At 40.0% G+C, this 20,516-nt stretch overlaps 3 protein-coding genes across 4 annotated transcripts in view; all 3 read left to right on the top strand.

Moving 5' to 3' along the window:
- The first annotated feature begins 1,518 nt into the window (after positions 1–1,518).
- LOC104944580 (probable ATP-dependent RNA helicase DDX5) lies at positions 1,519–9,560 on the top strand. Its single transcript, XM_010770134.1, has 13 exons — positions 1,519–1,707; positions 3,108–3,291; positions 3,395–3,491; positions 3,590–3,723; positions 4,092–4,157; positions 5,254–5,395; positions 5,534–5,694; positions 5,985–6,157; positions 6,368–6,478; positions 6,627–6,688; positions 6,800–6,859; positions 8,303–8,524; positions 8,756–9,560. The coding sequence occupies exons 1-13, from the start codon at positions 1,667–1,669 to the stop codon at positions 9,190–9,192; spliced, it is 1,890 nt and encodes a 629-aa protein (XP_010768436.1). The 5' UTR covers positions 1,519–1,666; the 3' UTR covers positions 9,193–9,560.
- An 840-nt stretch (positions 9,561–10,400) lies between these two features.
- polg2 (polymerase (DNA directed), gamma 2, accessory subunit) lies at positions 10,401–14,908 on the top strand. Of its 2 annotated transcripts, none has more exons than XM_010770133.1 (8): positions 10,401–11,318; positions 11,898–11,999; positions 12,360–12,460; positions 12,878–13,063; positions 13,503–13,640; positions 13,760–13,840; positions 14,050–14,150; positions 14,242–14,908. In XM_010770133.1, exons 1-8 carry the CDS (start codon positions 10,847–10,849, stop codon positions 14,405–14,407), a joined length of 1,347 nt encoding a protein of 448 aa, XP_010768435.1. In that variant the 5' UTR covers positions 10,401–10,846; the 3' UTR covers positions 14,408–14,908. The 2 variants fall into 2 exon arrangements, with proteins under 2 accessions (XP_010768435.1, XP_010768433.1); XM_010770131.1 differs by having other exon boundaries at positions 11,898–12,003; positions 12,355–12,460; positions 14,242–14,907.
- A 332-nt stretch (positions 14,909–15,240) lies between these two features.
- The window catches only part of srp68 (signal recognition particle 68), a 14,021-nt gene continuing 8,745 nt past the window's right edge, over positions 15,241–20,516 (top strand). Inside the window, exons 1-8 of the mRNA XM_010770130.1 lie at positions 15,241–15,368; positions 15,859–15,925; positions 16,370–16,483; positions 16,831–17,026; positions 18,527–18,609; positions 18,732–18,841; positions 19,016–19,095; positions 19,326–19,466. Of these exons, the coding sequence (XP_010768432.1) occupies positions 15,281–15,368; positions 15,859–15,925; positions 16,370–16,483; positions 16,831–17,026; positions 18,527–18,609; positions 18,732–18,841; positions 19,016–19,095; positions 19,326–19,466 (879 nt within the window). The 5' untranslated portion in view covers positions 15,241–15,280. The remainder of the gene's footprint in view (positions 15,369–15,858; positions 15,926–16,369; positions 16,484–16,830; positions 17,027–18,526; positions 18,610–18,731; positions 18,842–19,015; positions 19,096–19,325; positions 19,467–20,516) is intronic.

Genomic DNA, 20,516 nt, shown 5'->3' with positions numbered 1-20,516 from the left:
ATCACTGGATGAATGGATGTCTAGTCGCGTTAGGAAGTAGGAAGTAGGGCCAGGTGCTCGCCCTATTCAGACAAATAAATACTCCTTTTTTTAATCGGGCTGATTTGAATGTCCTCTTCTTTGAAACGCAGGTATGAATTGTGAGAACCTGGATCATTCACCCTGATGAAGAAAGCAAGGGGGAAAAGGTGGATGGATGGGATACCAATCGACCATGGAGTATGTGTTGAAGTTATTGTAAATTTTATAATTTATTTACCGTACTGTATTACATCAGAGGCCATAGGTAAAGGTCCTATTAGGTTAAGAAAACATTTTGAAGTGGATGTTGGTTTTACATTTTATTTGACTTTTTTTGGGATTTGTTTCAGCTACTGCCCCTTATGATCCATATGGAAATCTGATGAGAGATGAAGACTGCGCAGAAAGAAAAAAATAATAATTTGGGAAACAGCTGGAATGATCACTTGTGCCATGTTGGTCTGTAGTACTTTCATTAAACTGTAACATCAACGTTTTGTCACTTCATCTCATTACGCTTAGTTTACTTTGGTAAACTTTGTGCACATTATCAGAAGTATGTGAAAGGTGAGCATGTCAAATCAAAATAAAGAAAGTTCAGTTGATGAGTAGAAAATGGCATAGGCCTACGTTTTTTATGATTGCTTAAGCAATGATTGTTTTTTAAAACACTATACACAATTCACACATCTTTTGTATAATGAAACTATTACAATTTATATATATAAACCTGATTGGTGAGTTAAGAATGACTGAAAGCTCCTATTGTCTGTACACCTGACCATGCTTGTCATATAGGAACGTATTTTGTATCTTTATTTATTGCATGTCGCGCAAAAGCATAAGAAGTTATCTAACCACATTACTCGTAAAAAGCAGGTCTACTCTTCTCATGAAGTGATGTAAGATTGTTTTGTCCAATTCAGGGAAGTGTTTGAAGTGTTTTCCTAAGAATGTGCTTATATTTGCAGATATTGGTTGAGGTTTTGCTACTTGAGTGTCAATTTAAATAATTCTGCTTCATCTGTCATTTTAGCAAAAATGCTGTTTGGTTAATGAAGCAAAAACAATGCCTTACCTTTGAGGAGCCTTAGAAAACACTCATGTCTGAAAGCAAACCCACCAACTATTTTGCTATAGCTATTCCAAGAGAGTGGATCTTCCATATTTTTACTACATTTCGTTTTTCGTTGTAGCCTACTGTACAACGTACAATGACAAGTAGGCCTACAACTAAATTGAATCTAATCTAAATTGTCTAAATAAGGAAACCCTTATGTGAAGGAGAGGTGAATAACACATCACCAGTGTCGTTATGAGAAAAACGAATTCCCCATCAACATGTCTCCATTCAGCCGACCGGGTCAAATATGGCGAGCTGTTGAGCAATCTGAGATGTCTATAGACTCTACAACCAAATACCAGCAGAACAGGACAACAAATAGTGCCACTCGTATGTTATACTCCGCGCAGTGATACAATGTTATCCGCCTGTATGACCTCACATCCGTCTCTACAGACATATTTTTGTCTGCCGGCATTTTCTTTTTGTTTTGCCTGTGCCAATTTCAGCTCTACGAACAATCTTGTTTAGTTTAATCGGATTCAAACGAAGCGTACATCAAACTTAGTGGTTTGCCGCATAATGCCTGGATTTTCAGACAGAGACCGTGGACGAGATAGAGGGTAAGTGAAGTGCCAGCGGAGGGTTTTATGATCGTTAACTGAGGTGAGCTGCCTAGCCTTTTCACCGCTGTCAGGGATCAAAACAACACAGCTGTCCTGTAGTAGTCCATGTCGACAGACTAGACACTAGTTGTTATACGGCTACATTTGAGCAGTGAAATATAACACACACATTTGAATTCGGTCAAGCGTCCCTGCCTGTTAATATCTTCATTGTTTTCTATTTCCCTGTCTATTGGAGGTAAAATGGCAGCTGATGACAGCTCTGTGTCGGCGGTAGAGCAGCCTGCAGCCGGCTGGCTCTCACCATGTGACGCAGTCAGTGCTCTCATCACACAGCAATATCTGTGTCAGAGACGACCAATTTATTTTTAACAAGGGGCTTTTCCATTAATAGTGTCAAGTTGTCAACTAGAATGTCCCGTACTTTAGGTAAAGCTGAGCCCCATAATGTATATCAATCCCACCTCAGTAGTCTGACAGTTTCATGTTTCCTAAAGGGCTTTGTATACGCCAATATGCAAGGTCTATAAATAAAAATGTGGCACTGCAAGTGTTGGGTTTGTTAAGAACTGCTATTTATCTTTTGGAAGATTGTGTCCTCACTCACAAAGGTAAAAGCCTCAAGCCATTTGTTTACTTTTATCAATGTGGAGCTATAACACAGGGAGGGTGGAAATACTGCAGATACCTGTATCTCACCATACTTTGTAAAAGGATCATTCCAGGTATTTAATGCAGTCACCGGCAGTGGCTCAGTCAGTAGGTGCTTGGACTGGGAGCTGTAGGGTTGCCGGTTCAAGTCCCCGACCAGGCCTAAATATGGAGTGTGGACTGCTACTTGGAAAGGTCCCAGTTCACCTCCTGCCCTCCCGTGGTTCCCTAGAGCAAGGCACCGGACACCCCCCTTCCCCCCTCACTCCCATTGCTCCCCGAGCGCTGTACAATAGCTGCCCACTGCTCCTAGTACTAGACTCCTGGTACTAGGATGGGTTAAATGCAGAGAACAAATGTCACTGTGTCTGCTGTGTGCTCTGCATGTGTGACCATTAAAGAAGGTTTCCTCCCTACCAATTATATTCTAATTCTAAAAAGCAAGCAGAAATGTCATTGCAGAAATATTCAGACTTTTAAATCATTGTATGAATCAGAGTACAAAACGCTACCTTCCTATTTTGCAATCAATATTATAATTTCCTCTTTCAAACCATGCAAAGCCTCCAAAGATTAGCCGAGGTAAAATGTAGAGATCATCAGGGAAATTTAACATGACAACTGTTACAGGCTTTGTAGTACTAGCCACGACTAGTTAATTGACTTGACTTTTGGATTACTCCTTTTTAATTAGGTCCATAATCTCTGACACTACATCATCTATGTGTGTCTTTCTTTCACACAAGGTATGGTGGAGGACCCCCTCGTTTTGGTGGTGGTAGCGGTGGAGGCAGTAGGGGCGGACCTCCTCCGGGAAAATTTGGCAACCCTGGTGAGAGGCTGCGGAAGAAGCACTGGAACCTTGACGAGCTTCCAAAGTTTCAGAAGAACTTTTACCAGGAACATTCAGATTCAACTCGCAGAACAGTTGTAAGACCCACTTATAGCTTTTTCCCTTTTCTATGTTTTATTATCTGCAGGCTTTTCAGTATGTTTATTCTGAATGGTCGTTAATGTCTTCTTTCAATTCCAGCAAGAGATTGAACAGTACCGAAGAAACAAAGAAGTTACGGTCAAAGGCAGGGATTGCCCCAAGCCAATTATAAAATTCCATGAAGCTGAATTTCCAAGTGAGTAGTAATGAATGCTCCACTTTTTACCTTTTCAATGTGTTATTGTCCAAAAGTTTGACATTCAACAATTTACCTTACGTATCTTCCCTCTTCAGACTACGTCATGGAAGTCATTGTCAATCATAACTGGACTGATCCAACTCCAATTCAGTCCCAGGGGTGGCCAGTTGCGCTGAGTGGCAAAGACATGGTTGGAATCGCTCAAACAGGGTCTGGGAAAACCCTTGCTGTAAGTGAATCATTTTCCAATTATTCTTTCTCAGACCATCTATACGAGATAAGTTTTTGGCTGATAGGAAATACACTTTTGGCAAAAGATTAGACTGCTTACAAAGTGTTTTAATTGCGGAACTAAGTTCATTACACCTTTGCCAAGAGCGATTGACTGATTGAACAGAACTAGGACAATACATAAATAACCATTTCAGATTGTTATCAAACAATGTAAACATGTCAGCTGAGGGAAGGAATATATCCTGCCATATTGTGGAAGACATTGATTACTAGGCAGCTGGCTGCACATTGGATCACTGATGCATGTGCTCAATGAGTCAAGATGTGTTTGAGAGCTTAGTTCTTTTCATTTTCTTTCTTTAGTATCTCCTACCTGCAATTGTGCACATTCAACATCAACCATTCTTGGAGCATGGAGATGGACCTATAGTAAGTACACTTGATTATCTATTGATCTAGTGAACAACAGACAATTTCAATTCGAAATTCATAGGGTTCGTACAACCAGAAGAACTTTTTGTATCTCAGCATGTGGAGTGAGACTATGGAACAGTGTGAATGTGGAGCTAAAGCGATGTCCAGACAGTAACCAGTTCAAGAGGAAATACAGAGAAATTATTTTCTCGAGGGATGGGGAAGGTGTGTGTGTGTGTGTGTGTGTGTGTGTGTGTGTGTGTGTGTGTGTGTGTGTGTGTCAATCAACAGGTAAGGCAGATTAATAATAATGATAATTATTGCAGATTATAGATTATAAATCAATGAGGACAAGGGGGTGAGATTAAATAAATTATACTTTTTCTCACTCCTTTTCGAACACTAGATGTGGCACTGTTTATGTTGCTAATGTTGTTGTTGTTGTAAATGTCATTTTTTTGTTTTGATTTCTCTTACATGACTAGTATGCACTGCAACATTTGTTTTGTAATAATTTATTTTACTTGTTCAAAATAAAATGTATCAATCGATCAATCTACTGTTTCATCTGACCTGCTGTCTCTTATTAGCGCAATATGATATTGATAGTCCAACAAATGTTTTTTTAAAGCTCAGAAAATAACTTTTGAGCTATCACAATATTATAGCTAAAGGCCCAGATGATGCCCAGTCTTTATATCATGATTCATGCATCCCTTTATATATCGCTGCATAAGCAACATTTGTTTAAAACAAATATAATGTGCCAAACAAGTCAAAAACAAGTGAAGCTGCTATCTTAAATACAACCTGGTTCCAAGGGGAAAAAAATCCAAAGTTGTCCAAAAAATTATATATTTGTTAACCCCTGTTTGGAGGTAGGCAGACACATTGCTAATGATAAAGGTTGGCATGCAACACAGAGCCAGTCTAAATGGGGCAGTTGTTGTTCTGGTCTGCACGATAATTATTTCCCTGCTGTTTCTGAAGAGTGTCTACCATGAAAAGATAAACATAGTAGCGGTAGTACCCTTGTTTACCTTGATCTTTTTTTGTGATGGATGCCATACACAAATAATAATTAAAAAAAATTGTGTCCATCTTTCTTCAGTGCTTGGTGCTGGCGCCGACCCGCGAGCTGGCTCAGCAGGTGCAACAGGTGGCTGCTGAATACGGCAGGGCCTCCCGTCTCAAGAGCACCTGCATCTACGGTGGTGCGCCCAAGGGACCACAAATCAGGGACCTTGAGAGGGGTATGCTGACTTAATCATTCCTCACTTTGTAGATATTAGTCTTTTCATGTGACTCATCTCTGCCATCAGTCATTGATTTTATGATAAAATATTTTATTGCTTTTATTTTAAATATATCATACTATGTTTACTTTTTAGGTGTAGAGATTTGCATTGCTACCCCAGGTCGTCTCATTGACTTTCTGGAGTGTGGTAAGACTAATTTGCGTCGCTGTACCTATCTGGTGCTGGATGAAGCAGACCGCATGCTGGACATGGGATTTGAACCTCAGATCCGCAAGATAGTGGAACAAATTCGGGTAGGTTGTTTTATTTTCTGACCCTTGGGCGATCATTGATAATCTCATTGGTCTGATCTCACACTAAAGTAAAGTGTTTCACTGCAAGCATTTTTATAACCTGGCTGCTTTATTCATGACACATTTTTAGGAATTAAATACATAGCCATTCAAGTTGACCAAATCACCTGTGACCAATACTCGTAGTTCAGAACTCACCAAGATTACTGATACAATATATTGGACTGGTTAATTTAATTATTTAACCGATAAATACTTACTTTCAAGCCGCATCCTTTTTGTTCCAACAGCCAGATCGTCAGACCCTGATGTGGAGCGCCACCTGGCCTAAGGAAGTTCGCCAGCTGGCTGAGGACTTCCTGAAGGACTATGTTCAGATCAACGTTGGGGCACTGCAGCTCAGTGCCAACCACAACATCCTGCAGATAGTTGATGTTTGCAATGACATGGAGAAGGAGGACAAGTGAGTAAAGGATCCCTACCTCTTTTATTAGTGTGATGGGGGGAGGAAAACCTTCTATTAGTCCTCTTCTCTGAAAACCTTGTTTCATAGTCACATAGTTAAAGAACAAATTGTTTATTTAATCTTACTTCAGTGTTTGACTGTAATGCATCAGTAGAAACATAAGGTTCATTTTGTGAAAAAAATGTTCTTCTATCTCTTCTGTGTCAGACTGATCCGTTTGCTGGAGGAGATAATGAGTGAAAAGGAGAACAAGACTATTATATTTGTTGAGACCAAAAGACGTTGTGATGAGCTCACCAGGAGGATGAGAAGAGATGGGTAAGGATCTCCTCTTCCATCCACTTAAATAAATATACTTTTTAATTCTGCTGTTTATCTGGACAGGTAACATTCAGGCTATTCCCAATGATAATTTGTCTCTTACTTATTGTTCGATAGTGTTTAATGTCCAATATGTCTGTCACAGGTGGCCAGCAATGGGAATTCATGGAGACAAGAGCCAGCAGGAGAGGGACTGGGTCCTTAATGGTGAGATGCAATAAATAACTTGGCAGGTTGCAATTAAAAAATAACAGCGTTAAATAATCCTTCTCACAAGCTGCTCTGTATTTAAATTAAATACTGTCCCTCTCCCTTCAGAGTTCAGATATGGCAAAGCTCCAATCCTCATTGCCACCGATGTGGCCTCCCGTGGCTTGGGTCAGTATGACATTGAGTATTACCACTTTTTTTTATCAGTGTTACACTTTTTTTTAAAGAAAGTTGGTTTTGCTTTCTTTAACTTTTCTATGCATTTTCTGAGTTTTTCTCACCTTAAGGTGCAGTCTTTGTGGCAGGCGCTAGGCATGACAGTCCCAGGCCTCGAGAGGGAGAAGGATGACATATTGGAAGTGCTCAACTGGCTTGCCACCCAGTGGGCCTAGAGAGGTGAAAGCTCTGTGTGCCAGTGATCTTCAAAAGGCTGTGTGGCTAAGCCTTTGTCACTGATATGGTGTTGACACACACATCTGTTCTCTGTCCATGGATTTCACCTGACAAATGCCATCCAGCTGTTTCCAACTCAAACCTAAAAGAAAAAAAATATATATCCTTTGTCGTGACTTTTGCCTTGCATGCTTTTGTGTTAGAGAGCGCTGTATTGCAAGTCACTTGTTTGAGATTTGGAACAATAGTTACCTTTCGGAGCTTGTATCACATAGCATGGGTAAGCTTTCAGTTGTTTTCTTTCCCGTCAAAGTGCTGGATTTTCTTGACATGGAGAGAGCAGTTTGAAATATTGTATTTGTCTCTGAAAATTGATGAGACCTGGCACATGTGTTTAGGGGGTAGTGGGAACATCTAGTGAGAGGAAAAAGAGAGTGAGACAGCTCAAACCAAAGTTCCTCCCTCGCCTGTGTTTTAAAGTCATGTCGAGACCTGCCAACGAGAGACATTTTCTCAAGTGAATACTGGCTTCTTGGAAGATCTTGCCTTGATGAGACTGATGAAGGGGGCAGGGGGAATTCTGCCCGTGCTCGGTGAGGGGTCCCACAGGGTTCAATGCTTGGGCCTTTGTCATTTTTTTTGAAGGGGCCCCTGTTCAAATTAGAACTTGGTCTATTTTATCTTGGCAAGACTTGCAGTGCGGCCTTTAATATCAAGCTTCTTTTGAGAGTGTACTGGGAAAAATGGACCTGCAAAAATGTACCACTGAATGGTCGTATATTGGCACATGAGGAGGCCCCAGTGCACATCGAGGCCCAACTGCGTAGAAGCTCCTGGATGTCACTTGACAATTTGTGGGGGATTTCGCTGCATTGGGAAAGGACTAGTGAATGCATACTCCTTTATGGTAAGACTTAAATCCATTGTTTTTCTCCCTTGGTTAACAAAAGGGAGAGTGAATGTCTTTTGGATCTTTTTGATTATGGTAAGCAATTGGAGTGTGCATCGTTTCTCTCTTCCCACAGTAGTATTCCCATGGAGTAAATGTATACACAATCTTATGTTGTATTAACACTTTTCCCTCCACAGCCTAACGACCGTTTTTTCTTCCCCCAGCTTTCACAGTTGCTAACTTTTCCCTTTGATCTGGCTGTTGTGGTGTGCAAAATCCTTTGTGGCCTCCATGTTTTGTTTTGCCACACTGCAACACTTTCACAGATGTGGAGGATGTGAAATTTGTCATCAATTATGACTACCCTAACTCCTCCGAGGATTATATCCACCGCATTGGACGCACAGCCCGGAGTCAAAAAACGGGCACAGCCTACACCTTTTTCACCCCTAACAACATGAAACAAGCCAGTGACCTGATAGCTGTGCTGCGTGAGGCCAACCAGGCCATTAACCCCAAGCTGATCCAAATGGCAGAGGACAGAGGAGGTAACATTTAAAACTTCTGTTTATTCATGGTTTTCAAGGAAGATGTAGTATATTTTTAGTCAATGTGAGAATTGGTATTTAGTCTCAACTTTGTGTCACTGATTTATATTGTGTGCATCTTTATTTAGAATGTGTATCAATGAACACTGACAAACTGTAAATGACCCCTTTTTTTAATCATTGAGATTATTTTTGTTTTATCTTCCACTCTCCTGTCTCTATCTCATGCAGGTCGTGGAAGGGGTGGAAGAGGTGGCTACAAGGATGACCGTCGGGATAGGTATTCTGGGGGTGGGAGGAGTAACTTCGGAGGTACTAGCTACAGGGACGGGGATAGAGGGTTTGGCGGTGGGCCGAAGAGTGCCTTTGGTGGTAATAAGGCCCAAAATGGTGGCAGCTATGGAGGCAGTGCTAACTCTAGTGGTAGCTATGGAAACAACAACTACAGCAACAGTAATGGACAGGGTAATTTCCCCACAAACCAGGTGGGTGCGTTTGGTAACCAAAGCTTCCAGGGCCCCCCTCAGTTTGGGGGCATGCAGAGGGCTGCTCAGAATGGCATGAACCACCCACCATTCCCGTTCAACTCTCAGCCACCACCACAGGCCCAACAGCCTCCACCACCACCAATGGTGCCCTACCCCATGCCACCAACCTTCCCACAGTAGATAAGTTATGCGCAGATTAAATTGAACCAACATGATTTTGGTTTAGTCTTGAAATATTACAGTATTATTATTATTATTATTATTATTATTATTATCCTTTGTACTGTTTAACTTTGTTTTGCTTACAGCAGGGTTGGAATTATCCAGTAAACCCAGAGCATTATTTTGGAGTCATAAAAAAAATCTCCTAATGTGCAATTATGATTGCAGCACTTTTCTTTGACTGTTTTTTGTTACATTCCTCAGTAATTTATTTTTACTAGGTAATGCTGTGTTTTCAATTTTCAGTCGTGTGTTTTAATAGTGATGTTATGAAGATCATTTAAAAAGGGTAAGTGTGACCCTTTTAAATAAAAAGAAGAAAATGGGACGTGTGTTGTGTTTACTGTATTGTAAGGTTGGGTTGATAGAACTATTAAAACTCAGATTTTTTTTTATGTCGATCTTGGTCCTTCTTAACCACATGTGTGAACCTAGCTATATCACAAATGCCTAATTCCTGAGAAGATTTGTGACATTACCTTCAAGGTTAAAAAGGGAGTAGGAACAAAGGCAGATGGACAGAAAAAAAAGTCACTTTACAGGTGTACTAATATTGCGATTCTTCCTTTTTCAACCCACCTGAATGCAAAAGTGCATATTACGCTAGGACTTTAGTTCAGGGCTGCAGTTACCACCAGTGTTACCAGGACAATGAGGTAATGTCCCCCTTGGATATGTGATGGCTAGTTGCAATGTTAACATTTCTATCTTTAAATGATTACTTAAATGTATCCTTCTACCTTTAAAAACAACTAAACATAAATTAAGAATTTCCTCAACAGCACTTTATCAAAGTCAAGGGAGAAAATACTTTTTTTATAAGACAACAGTGAAGAAGTGAAAAAACAATCTAATTTGTTTAATCACTGTATGTGTGTTACGGTGTATATCCAACATAATATAAAGAAAACTAGGCAAGCAATTCATATAGACATTTATATTAATGTTCTTAAGGACATTCACATTATAATGAACTGCATCTTTATAGCACTATAATTTTAAAAATATATAAATGTTTTGGATACATTTATTTTTGACCTATGATGCATATATTTTTGTATATTATTTATTAAACCATATTTTTGTGGACACAGTACTCTTTTCCAAAAACAAATAAAACACCTTCTGAAAGAATGTTCCATAACCCGGATGTAATATGTCACTTCCGGGTCAAAGATCCCATGTACCTCCTGTGAATTTCAAAAATGTATCATGCGGCTATCTTTGTGTATTTACTGTGACAACAGCAGCGGACAACATTAATTAGCAACTGTCCGGTGAGTGCATATAGTTGTAAATGCACCGACATGCTCTGATAGTTTGATGTGTGCAACGTTAGCATGCATGCCGTTAGCTTAGCTAAAGTAACGCTGACCGGACGGAGGATCTCATTGATCATATTGGGTTCAACAAAAACAAATAACTTTTTTTATGTTTTAAGAACGGTTACTTGCTAGATTTAGGTCTAGCAATTATTGAAAAGAAATATTTATATAACATTGGCATTTAAGTTTTATTTCGACTGTCTGTAGTCTTTCAGGAGGGGTTTACTCATGAGAAGTCATCACTGCCATAGACACTCTTTGGATTAACCCCTCTCAACCTTCTCATCATGTTATATTGCTGTGTCAGAAACGTTTGCAAATTGAAACCCTCACCGTGCAGAGTGACCTTGGCTCTGCAACACACCAGGAGACTCTGCAGTTCACCCCCTGGGGAGGCTGTGGTTCAAGTGAGGACTTTGCTGGAGCTCTGTGTGGACAGGCACTATGTTTCACCAGGTCAGCCTAACACGGAGCTCTTTCAGCGGGGGATGAGCTGCTGTTATGGGCCTTTGGGCATGGAGCTGAGGAGAAACCTGCTGCAGCAGTGGTGGCTCTCAGTGACCGGATCAACACAGCAGGTGTTTGGGATAAACACTCTGAGCAGCAGTAAGGGTACAGCAACAGATGGACTGAGCATTGTTGAGAGTGAACAGTTAAAACACATACTTCAACAGAAAGAACTGAGCAACCACCAGCTCCTGCAGAAGATACAAACACTCATCCAGAGGTCCCCTTCACTGAGGACAGGCTTTCTTCAAGGTAGAGTACTGCATAACATATTCCACAGAGATTCACTCTTTGATTATTATATCTTTGCAACTTCATGTATGGGAAAATTTGAGTAGTAAAATGATTTCAACGTAATAAAAACAATTCTCACGCAACTTTACATAACCAAGTAATGGTGGTTTTTAGGGGGGAAAGCCGTGACAATACCAAGATATAAGACAGGTGATGCATTCATTTACTAATTATCCAAATAAAGGTGGACAATATTTTGGCAGATTGGACTCAAGCCAGTTAATCGTCTTCGCTATTAACACAAGACCTTTGAGTACATATCAGTTGTATTTCCCAGCAGCCATCAACTTATGTGGTTTAAATTGTCTTAACCTTTTCTCTATTATCTTCTAGTTTTGGACATGCCTAAGAAAACGATGATGATTACAAAATATTACACCAGTCATCTTGTAATGGGATAAAAAGATAAAGCAGCATTACCTTTTAACAAAACAATGAAACTCCTGTTTTCCACCCTGATCATTTACTTTGTTGGAGTAAGAAATAAAAGACATTTAATAAAAAAACAACCCCAGTTAAGTAAGTGTTTTTTCTCAGGTGCCTTGGAGCAATTTGTCCCCTCGTTGGAGCTGGTGAACAGGAAGCTGCCCTTCGGCCTGGCTGAGACTGGGCTGTGCTTTCAGCCCTCAGATGGCTCTGGTTGGTGAGGCTTCATCTAATGTCTGTCTGTCTGTCTGTCTGTCTGTCGGTCGGTCGGTCTGTCTGTGGGTGTGTGTGTGTGGACACGTATACTTGTTCAATGGATATTCTTGCTCTATACATATTCCAGTTGGGATTTTGAAAGCCTTAATTCTAAGTATTGCTTGACAAGTTGATGTTATTATCACCTGTATGTTATATGAAGACAAGTATTTGTTCATAACCAAAGTAATCTGCCTTAATTTGAAAATGTATTTATTTGTGCTATATTTCCAAAAAATATACTCTTTAATACAGTAAACTGCATAATATATTGGTCCCAAAGTATTATAATGAAAACATTTTTTCCCGCCAGCCCAGCTGAGGTGACCCAAGCGTCTCTGGTTTGGTTCTGCCCTCCTCGGACCTCTTCTCAGTGGCTGGATCACTGGAACCGACAGAGACTCAAGTGGTGGAGGAAAGTGAGTATTGTTAAATATGAGTATATCAGAGGAATCAATCGAAACGGATCCTTATCATTTCCAAGATACGCACACATTATTCAAATGTTGAAAACATGACGTATTCTCATGTTTTACTGATTTGCTTGGATAAGAATAAATCTACAATCTCATGGCGGTTATACCGTATAATATTTGTCAAAATTGTGTCTTAAAAATATCTAAATATCTTTCGACCCCATCATTGATACTTAATATTATAGCTTTAAGATACTGTATACTCACTGATGGTCCTACGATGCCCCATACCACAACATTTCTCCCAAGAAAGCTCCTGATGTTTGAGTCAAATAATTGAACATCAATAAGTTTGTCTTATTAAGTTACTCCTACTTAAAGTCAACATGCTAACTTCAGCTCATCACCTTGTCTTTCCAGTTTGCCCTGTCTCCATCAGACTTCAGCAGTAGTGACGTCCCAGAGGAGGAACTGGAGGAGGCGGCGTCTCGTGGTGTGAGGATCCTCTACAGGTTCCCGTGGGGACAGGAGCCCGTGGAGACGCTATGGAGCAGAGGAAGCACCGAGCTGCTGCACACACACAACGGAGTCCGCGCCAAACTGCAGGTCAGTCTGCTACCTCTTTTTAAGTGTCCTTCTCCAGTTTAAAGCCACTGTTTTTAACTATGTGTACTGATTTTTTTTTTAACCAAATGATGAGATAATAATACATGCTTTATCACCTTTTTAATGGACAATATTATTTTTTAGAATCTTCTCTTTCAACCTTTGTTCTAGGCTATAGGGGTCAACAAACCTCCTCGAAATGAAGTGTCTCCCATAAATATCTGACACTTCCCTTCATATAGCTTTTTTACAGAAGACATTTTTAAGTCAGGAAAAACCTAGGTGTGATTATTGATATTATTAATGACTGTAACACCTTTGGCTATCAGGCTACATCTAATGTGTTAGCTCGTACACACAAGAAACTATTCCCTTCTAGTGTTGCCTTTCCTCAGTGTAATCACATACAGTGTTAATTCTCTTTCTAAACATGTTACAGTGCCGAGATGGTCGGAAATCAGTCCCTCACGTCATCTCAGTAACTGGGAACATGGACCGCGGTGTAATGGCCTTTCTATCCAACTCACTCCAGCAGCTGAAGAAAGAAGACAGCAAGAAGAAGATGCTGCAGCGAAATGTGATAAACAAGAGCTGACACAGAGCCTGTTACATAAGAACAGTTATCAGGATGTTTATAGCTCACTTTTATGTTGTGGTTTTCTGTGTTTCTGAATTTTGGTTCACTGTTAATTTCAGGTTCTGAAGTTGCACCCAGTGTTGGCTCCAGTTAAAGTGGCTTTAGACATTGGCAGGGGGGGCACTGTCGAGCTGCGACAGGTAAGAAAAACATGTCTTGGACTCACAGATAAGTTATTTTTTATCTTGATTAAATGTTTATATATAAATATGTATACACATCTGAAAGGGCTCGGTAAAAATGATCTTGTTTGTGATTGATATAATCAGCACTGAAGTATTTAATACAACTAGCTTGTATTGTAGGAAATAGAGGAACTATATTTAATCAGTGTTTGATTTTTTTGTAGGTTTGTGATGGGCTGCTGCAGGAGTTTATAGAGGCTAAGATTTCTACGTGGCCTGGGTATCTTGAAACAATGCCAACATCAATGGAGCAGCTGAACACAAAGTAAAGTGCAAATCAGTATCTAAATTGATCATAAGGTGCAAATTATCATTGTATCAGTGGACTAATCTGATTCTCTGTTGATGCATTTTAGGTATGATGAGATGGGAGTGCTTTTCACGGTGGTGATCAATGAGAACACGCTGGAGAGTGGCCTTCTTCTGGTCCGCAGCAGAGACACCACCATCAAAGAGACCAAGCACATCTCTGAAATAAAGAACTTTCTCTCCACATACATTTCTGCTGCAGACAACCTCTGAATAGACTTTTTGTTATGGCAACAGGAAGAAAAGTCTGAACATTGTGCTGCTTTAGTTTTGAATCTCCTGCAGTTCAATTCAGGCTTTGTTGGAAGTTCCATGTGACTCGTATAGGAATTGTTGGAGATTTGGAATAAATGTTAAGTCAGTTTATTTCTGTCTCATTTTAAGCATTAAAGGATTCAGAATGTCCCCTAAATGTTTGACTTTTTTATTGGGATTGTCCTTGTGCTCTTGCGTTAGTTGTGTTGTAGATTAGTTGAGTAACCTTGAGATTAAGATAATTCTTGACCCTGGAAGAACACATGAATCCCACCTCTACGTCTATATTATAACTGTTCATAATCTTTCAATCGTATTACACCATCATCATATTTAACACTTATTAAACTGTTGCAACACAGACTTTTAGGAGGATATTAGGTAAAATATGCAATTATAGTCACATCAAGACAACTAGATAGTTCATTGATCCATAAATGAAGCTGCATCCTGGCTTATTATGTCATGAGTACTTCCTCCCCTGCTGTTTTTCATTAAAACTTTGGATTTTAAGTTATTAGAAGATAATAAGAGTGTTCTTTAATGTATTGTATTATTGGGGATTGTTTTGTATATCACTTGCAGCCTTTAAGTGCATTAAAAATGAAAAGTAGTTCATAATGGAAAAACCTCGAACAGATTTTCCCTAGGAGCAACCGTGGATCTATGAAGAGAACAGTCTGCAACATTGAGTGGACATGAAGACACATACGGTCACATCTCGCGAGGTTTGAACGTAGCTTCGCCCCTCCCTGTGCAGTCATTGGTCGCTCCCTGGTTCCACTTCTGACTGAGCATGTGTATGTGCCGCTTAGCTGTTAGCATTTAGAGATGGCCGCAGACAAGCAAAACGACACGAAAGTGTCATCCCTTGATGAAAATAAAAACAAATCAGCGGATGGAGGTATTGGACTGGAAAGTATCCTTTGTAACAGCGGACGTGTAGCGGCGGTTTTGTATTTGCTCTGGATGATCTGTGTCTAACTCAGAAGCTAACGGTAGCATGCTAGCTAGCTCTATGTGAGGATAACGTTAGCTAAGGCTACGTGTCACACTGAAGCAGTCTGTCACTGGCAGGCTTAAAAAGCAGATTAAATTGGGTTGTTACACACTTATTTTGACGTCTAATGAAGTTAAATCATGGATGCATTTAAATGAATGAGGGCTACTTTAGACATGTTATTTACATGTAACGTTAACAGATGCCTTTGAGATTCAGAAGCTGCTACGTTGATTTTCTGCAACAAATCAGCATCAGTCATTCTGAATCTGTACTATACACTGTTCAAAGAAATATGTCCGTATGGCTGTAATATATAATTGATTATGAATGACAGATGTTAAGCTAGTGTACCATGTCTGTTTTAGTGATGATGTAGAGAATGTTGTCCCTTAACATTGATTTGCAGTTTTGCAAATAATCAAGGAGTCCCAGCAGCAGCATGGCCTCAGGCACGGAGACTACCAGAGATACAGGTGAGCTGTGCCCAGTCTTACTACATGACATTGACTACATGTCAACAAGCTGCAACAACTGGACTAGAGATGCCTGTGGTTAACTCTCTTATATTGCATGGCTGTCCACAAAGAGGTGCACAGGACTTAACAGTTTTTCATTTAAAAAATATACTTGGTGACCTGGGACTACTTATTCCCTGAATATATAAATGTATGACAGTATTTCATGTTAAATAAACAATCTCTTGTGTTATACATTGAGAACAGGCACCTCTGTCAGTGTCTACTAAATATGCACACTCTGAGAATAACAAATCTTCCTAAGACAATTAAGGATGATAGATTTTTAAAGAAAACTATGAAACCAAGTTGGAGAAAATGAACTGGCTGCGTGGACCATGAAGAAGATGTAAATGTGCTCCATTTAATGTAATGTAACCATCGTTGTGTACATTTTTTCAGGGGTTACTGCTCCCGCAGACTGCGCCGCCTGCGCAAGACTCTTGGCTTCAAGATGGGCAACCGACACAAGTTTGTTGGAAAGAAAATAACTGTTGAAATGATTTCTGACAGCAGGTGAGTCAGGGGAGAGTTTTGAACTGTTGTTGAACTGTTGCAGTTAACTGGCTGATGAGCCTTATATACAGATCATAAAAGATTGACATGGGTTTGATGCAGGATAATAAATTCACCTCACATATGAGCTCGGCCAGTTCCTAACAAAAGTATCTGCACAACACTTGAGTCCTACCTAGTTATGTACACCCCTCGGCTAAACCACAGAAGTAAACCTTGAAAAAAAAAGTTTTTGTTGCTGAATTTAAATACTTGACTCTTAAAAACATTTGTGAGGAATTCAATGTGTCTACTTTAAATGGAAATATGTGACCTAACACCTGATGCAATGTCCTCCCCCTCTTTAGGTATCTTTTGCTAGTTTTGATGGAGGCAGAGCGTGCATGGAGTTACGCCATGCAGCTGAAGCAGGAGGCCAACACGGAGCCACGTAAGCGCTTCCACCTGATGGCACGACTTCGCAAGGCTGCCAAGCACAGCGAAAGGCTGGAGAAGCTCTGTGAGAGCCCCCGTGTCGATGCTAAGACCAAACTTGAGGCACAGGTATACAGAACCTCTTGAACCTGCTTTGAGGGGTGCAGTTGAATGTGCATTGTTAACAGAGACCACATATATATATATATATATATAGGTATAATATATTATATATATATATATATATACTAAATATATATTATGCGCCATGATAGCCTTAAAGCTACCAAAGTCCTATCAACTCAAATACCACATTTTTAAGCTGGTTGTCACGATGTGTGACACAAATGTTTAAAGCCGTTTTTTCATATGAACATTGTCCAAATAATGGTACTATGAGCAGCTCTATTCGCACAATCAGACATTCCAAAGACTTAGTTTAAGGGAGCTGGAAGGACAAGTACTTTTGATTATGGTTCTAATAATTCAGAAGTTTCGGTTCTCAGATACAGCTCCTAGGTAATGTCTAGATCAGGGGTACTCAAACTTTTTTGTTAAAGGTCCACTTGTGAATTTTATACAAGGTCAATGGTCCGGATCAATGTCAGTAAATTCCCCCCCCACCCCGGAGCGGAGCAACGAAGTTTCGGCTCGCACGGGGCCCCCTTGAGGGGGTTTCCCAACATGTCGTTGCAGTAAATTAAAGGGTCTTTCATGTTCATGTTGAACTCGCGCAGCGTCAGACAATAAAACCCTCTCTTTTCCACCGTACCCAAATCTTTTTAAAAACAGGTGTACAACGAGCGGGTACAGATTTGCTGCCGATCTGACGTCAAATCGGCGGCGGACCCACACAAAGTTGCTATCAGAAACAATGCCTGACATGTTTTGGACGTAATCTCGTCTTTGTTTACATTAGCAAGCGTCGCTAACACTCACCTAACCTGTACTGCAGAGCACTTGTGTTTTAAAAAGCAGGAAATAAAAAAAAGAACTCACCTTGTGATAAACCCGCAAGAGAAAAAGCATTTGAGCTCCATACTGTTTCAGAAAATGTAATCTTTGATGTGGTTTAGAACAGGATGGCGTTTTATCACAGCATAATTGAACTTTATCGCCGGTAGAATTCTTATCCGCCTCCTCTTTTTATTTTTTTAAAGCTAAGGACCCAAAATCCACGTTTCTCTAACAGGACTGCAAAAGAGGTGTTTGAGCAGTATGAGGCATGGTTACAATGGGTGATCTGTTTGGTATTTTAAGCAAAAAACTTCACGGACATGTTTTGTATAGGTATGGCCCTACAATATATGTTTCCAATATAGCATAATAGGTCCACTTTAATTTACACTTTTTTTAAAAATGTATATATATAATTATTATTATTTTATTTTTTTTAATAATGGGACACAGGGTTCGGTCCGGATTGATTTGCAGTTCGGTCCGGACCTTGGTCCGGAGTTTGAGAAGCCCTGGTCTAGATCATTTCAGGGTTGCTGTGCATGTGTAAAAAGAGGATATACATTGTTAATACCTACAGTAGAATTTAGAAGTTAAAGCTGTGTTACAGGAAGCAAAATACATATTTGTATGTTCTAACAGCCACTAACAATGTGCATGTGTATTATTCAGGCCTACACTGCATACCTGACTGGTATGGTGGAGTTTGAACTTCAGGAGTGGAAGCTTGCCATGGAGGCCTTCAACAAGTGCAAGTGAGTTAAAACATCACTACAGTTTTTTAACAAAATGACAATGATAAGTAGTGCTGTTTGTCATGTATGCATTTTACATGACCTTTTTTAAAAACATTTGACAACCTTTTTTTTCTTGCCAGGACCATCTATGAGAAGCTGGCCAGTGCTTTCACTGAGGAGCTGGCAGTGCTGTATCGCCAGCGTGTGGACGAGATATCCCCCAACATCCGCTACTGTGCTTACAACATTGGTGAGTAACGCACACAACGCAGTATCCCCCTCGACATGATTGACTGCCGTCTTAAAATGATCAATATACCGTGAGACATTTTTTACAAATGTCCCAAAGCTCAAATCACACCACCCTTTCTCTTCAATACACAAACACCATGTAACTGGATTATTTTTCCTTTGCTGATTGAAGGTGACCAGAACGCCATCAATGACTTGATGCAGATGCGACTGACTGGTGGAGGAGGAGGCATGATGGCCGAGAAACTAGAGGTAAACAAACAGTACATTATTATTTCTGCTTGTACCATGATTCATCTTGTATTGGTGAGGCCTTATCCAATGTAACGTGTGAAACACACTCACAATCCTCAACTATTCATGTGTGTATATATAATTGTTATTTTTGAACAAGCTCGAATAGTCAAAGACCTTCTCTCATGTAGATCAGAAAATCAATGTTTAAGTCAAAACAAACTTTTTTTTAATATTATTCTCCTCAGGCCCTGATCACTCAAGCGAGAACCAAGCAGGCCGCCACCATGAGTGAGGTGGAGTGGCGAGGGCGGTCGGTGCCCGTCAAAATCGACAAGGCCCGGGTCTTCCTGTTGGGTCTGGCAGACAACGAGGCGGCCATCGCTCAGGTCAGTATTTATAGTTACTGAGTGAACGGGTTAAATACAAAGTTTAGACCATGTTGTTGTTGTTGGCTACTCCATATAATTACATGTCAGCACTTGGCGGTTAGTTATTTATGGTTTGTGGGCTTTTTAATAAACATGTTCGGGATGTCCCATGTCGCACTTATGTCGTTTCTCACTGACCAATCAGGCGTCTGCAGTGTTTTAATATCTATTTGTAGTTATCGCTCAATTTGCTTTAAATTTACGTCATATCCTCAACTTCTTCTAAGGTGGCTTCAGTTGAGCAGAACCAAGCAGTGGAAATGCAGCATAATTCGCCAGCTTATGTTGGTGAATTATGCTGCATAAATTGGTCACACATCACAAATTATAGGTCAACTCCAGCACGTAGCTTGATGTGAAATCTTAATCTTTCACAGTGCTTAAATGGCAGTATTTTGAGTTTAATCAAATAATGGTCACTGAAAAGATCATCCCTTTTTTCAGATGTTCCACTTACTCTGGATGAAGCAATATCCTTAATGAGCCTGTGACAGCCTCCTAACAACTGTTGTGCAATGAAATATTGGGCTACTAGTAATCTCGAACCGTCAGTTTAAAAAAGAAGGTTCGATACCGTTCCGATAAATATCAATAATTTCGAACATCGCGGGGAAATTCCTTCGACTCCAGGGCTCAACGCTAACTTTTTTAATTGGTTGCCAGGATGGCAACCAGGCATCAGCTTTTGGTTGCCAAAACTGAAAATATGGTTGCCATTTTTAGTCACCTTATATTTTAAATAATTAAGATACTATAAAGTTATACATCAACTTAATGATGAGCATGTGACACAAAAGAATGTTCAAATGCTTTACAATAAGTAATTAACACAATTATTTGAAACTTAAGTGGTATTAAAATTGTCCACCCTCAATTGCTGGTATACAAAATACCAGAAGTGCAGCTGATCCCTCACAAATGAATTGAGCAAGTCACTAGTTTCTTGGTCATCCGTTGTCTCCCTTTCAAATGTGGGTTTTCTTGACCTTTGTGCTGACCCCCCAGTGG

This window comes from Notothenia coriiceps, unplaced genomic scaffold, assembly GCF_000735185.1.
Source record: "Notothenia coriiceps isolate Sejong01 unplaced genomic scaffold, NC01 NC01_scaffold00008427, whole genome shotgun sequence".
Classification (NCBI taxonomy): domain Eukaryota; kingdom Metazoa; phylum Chordata; class Actinopteri; order Perciformes; family Nototheniidae; genus Notothenia; species Notothenia coriiceps.
The sequence above is the reverse complement of the archived record's forward strand: the minus strand, read 5'-3'. Positions and strand labels throughout refer to the sequence as shown.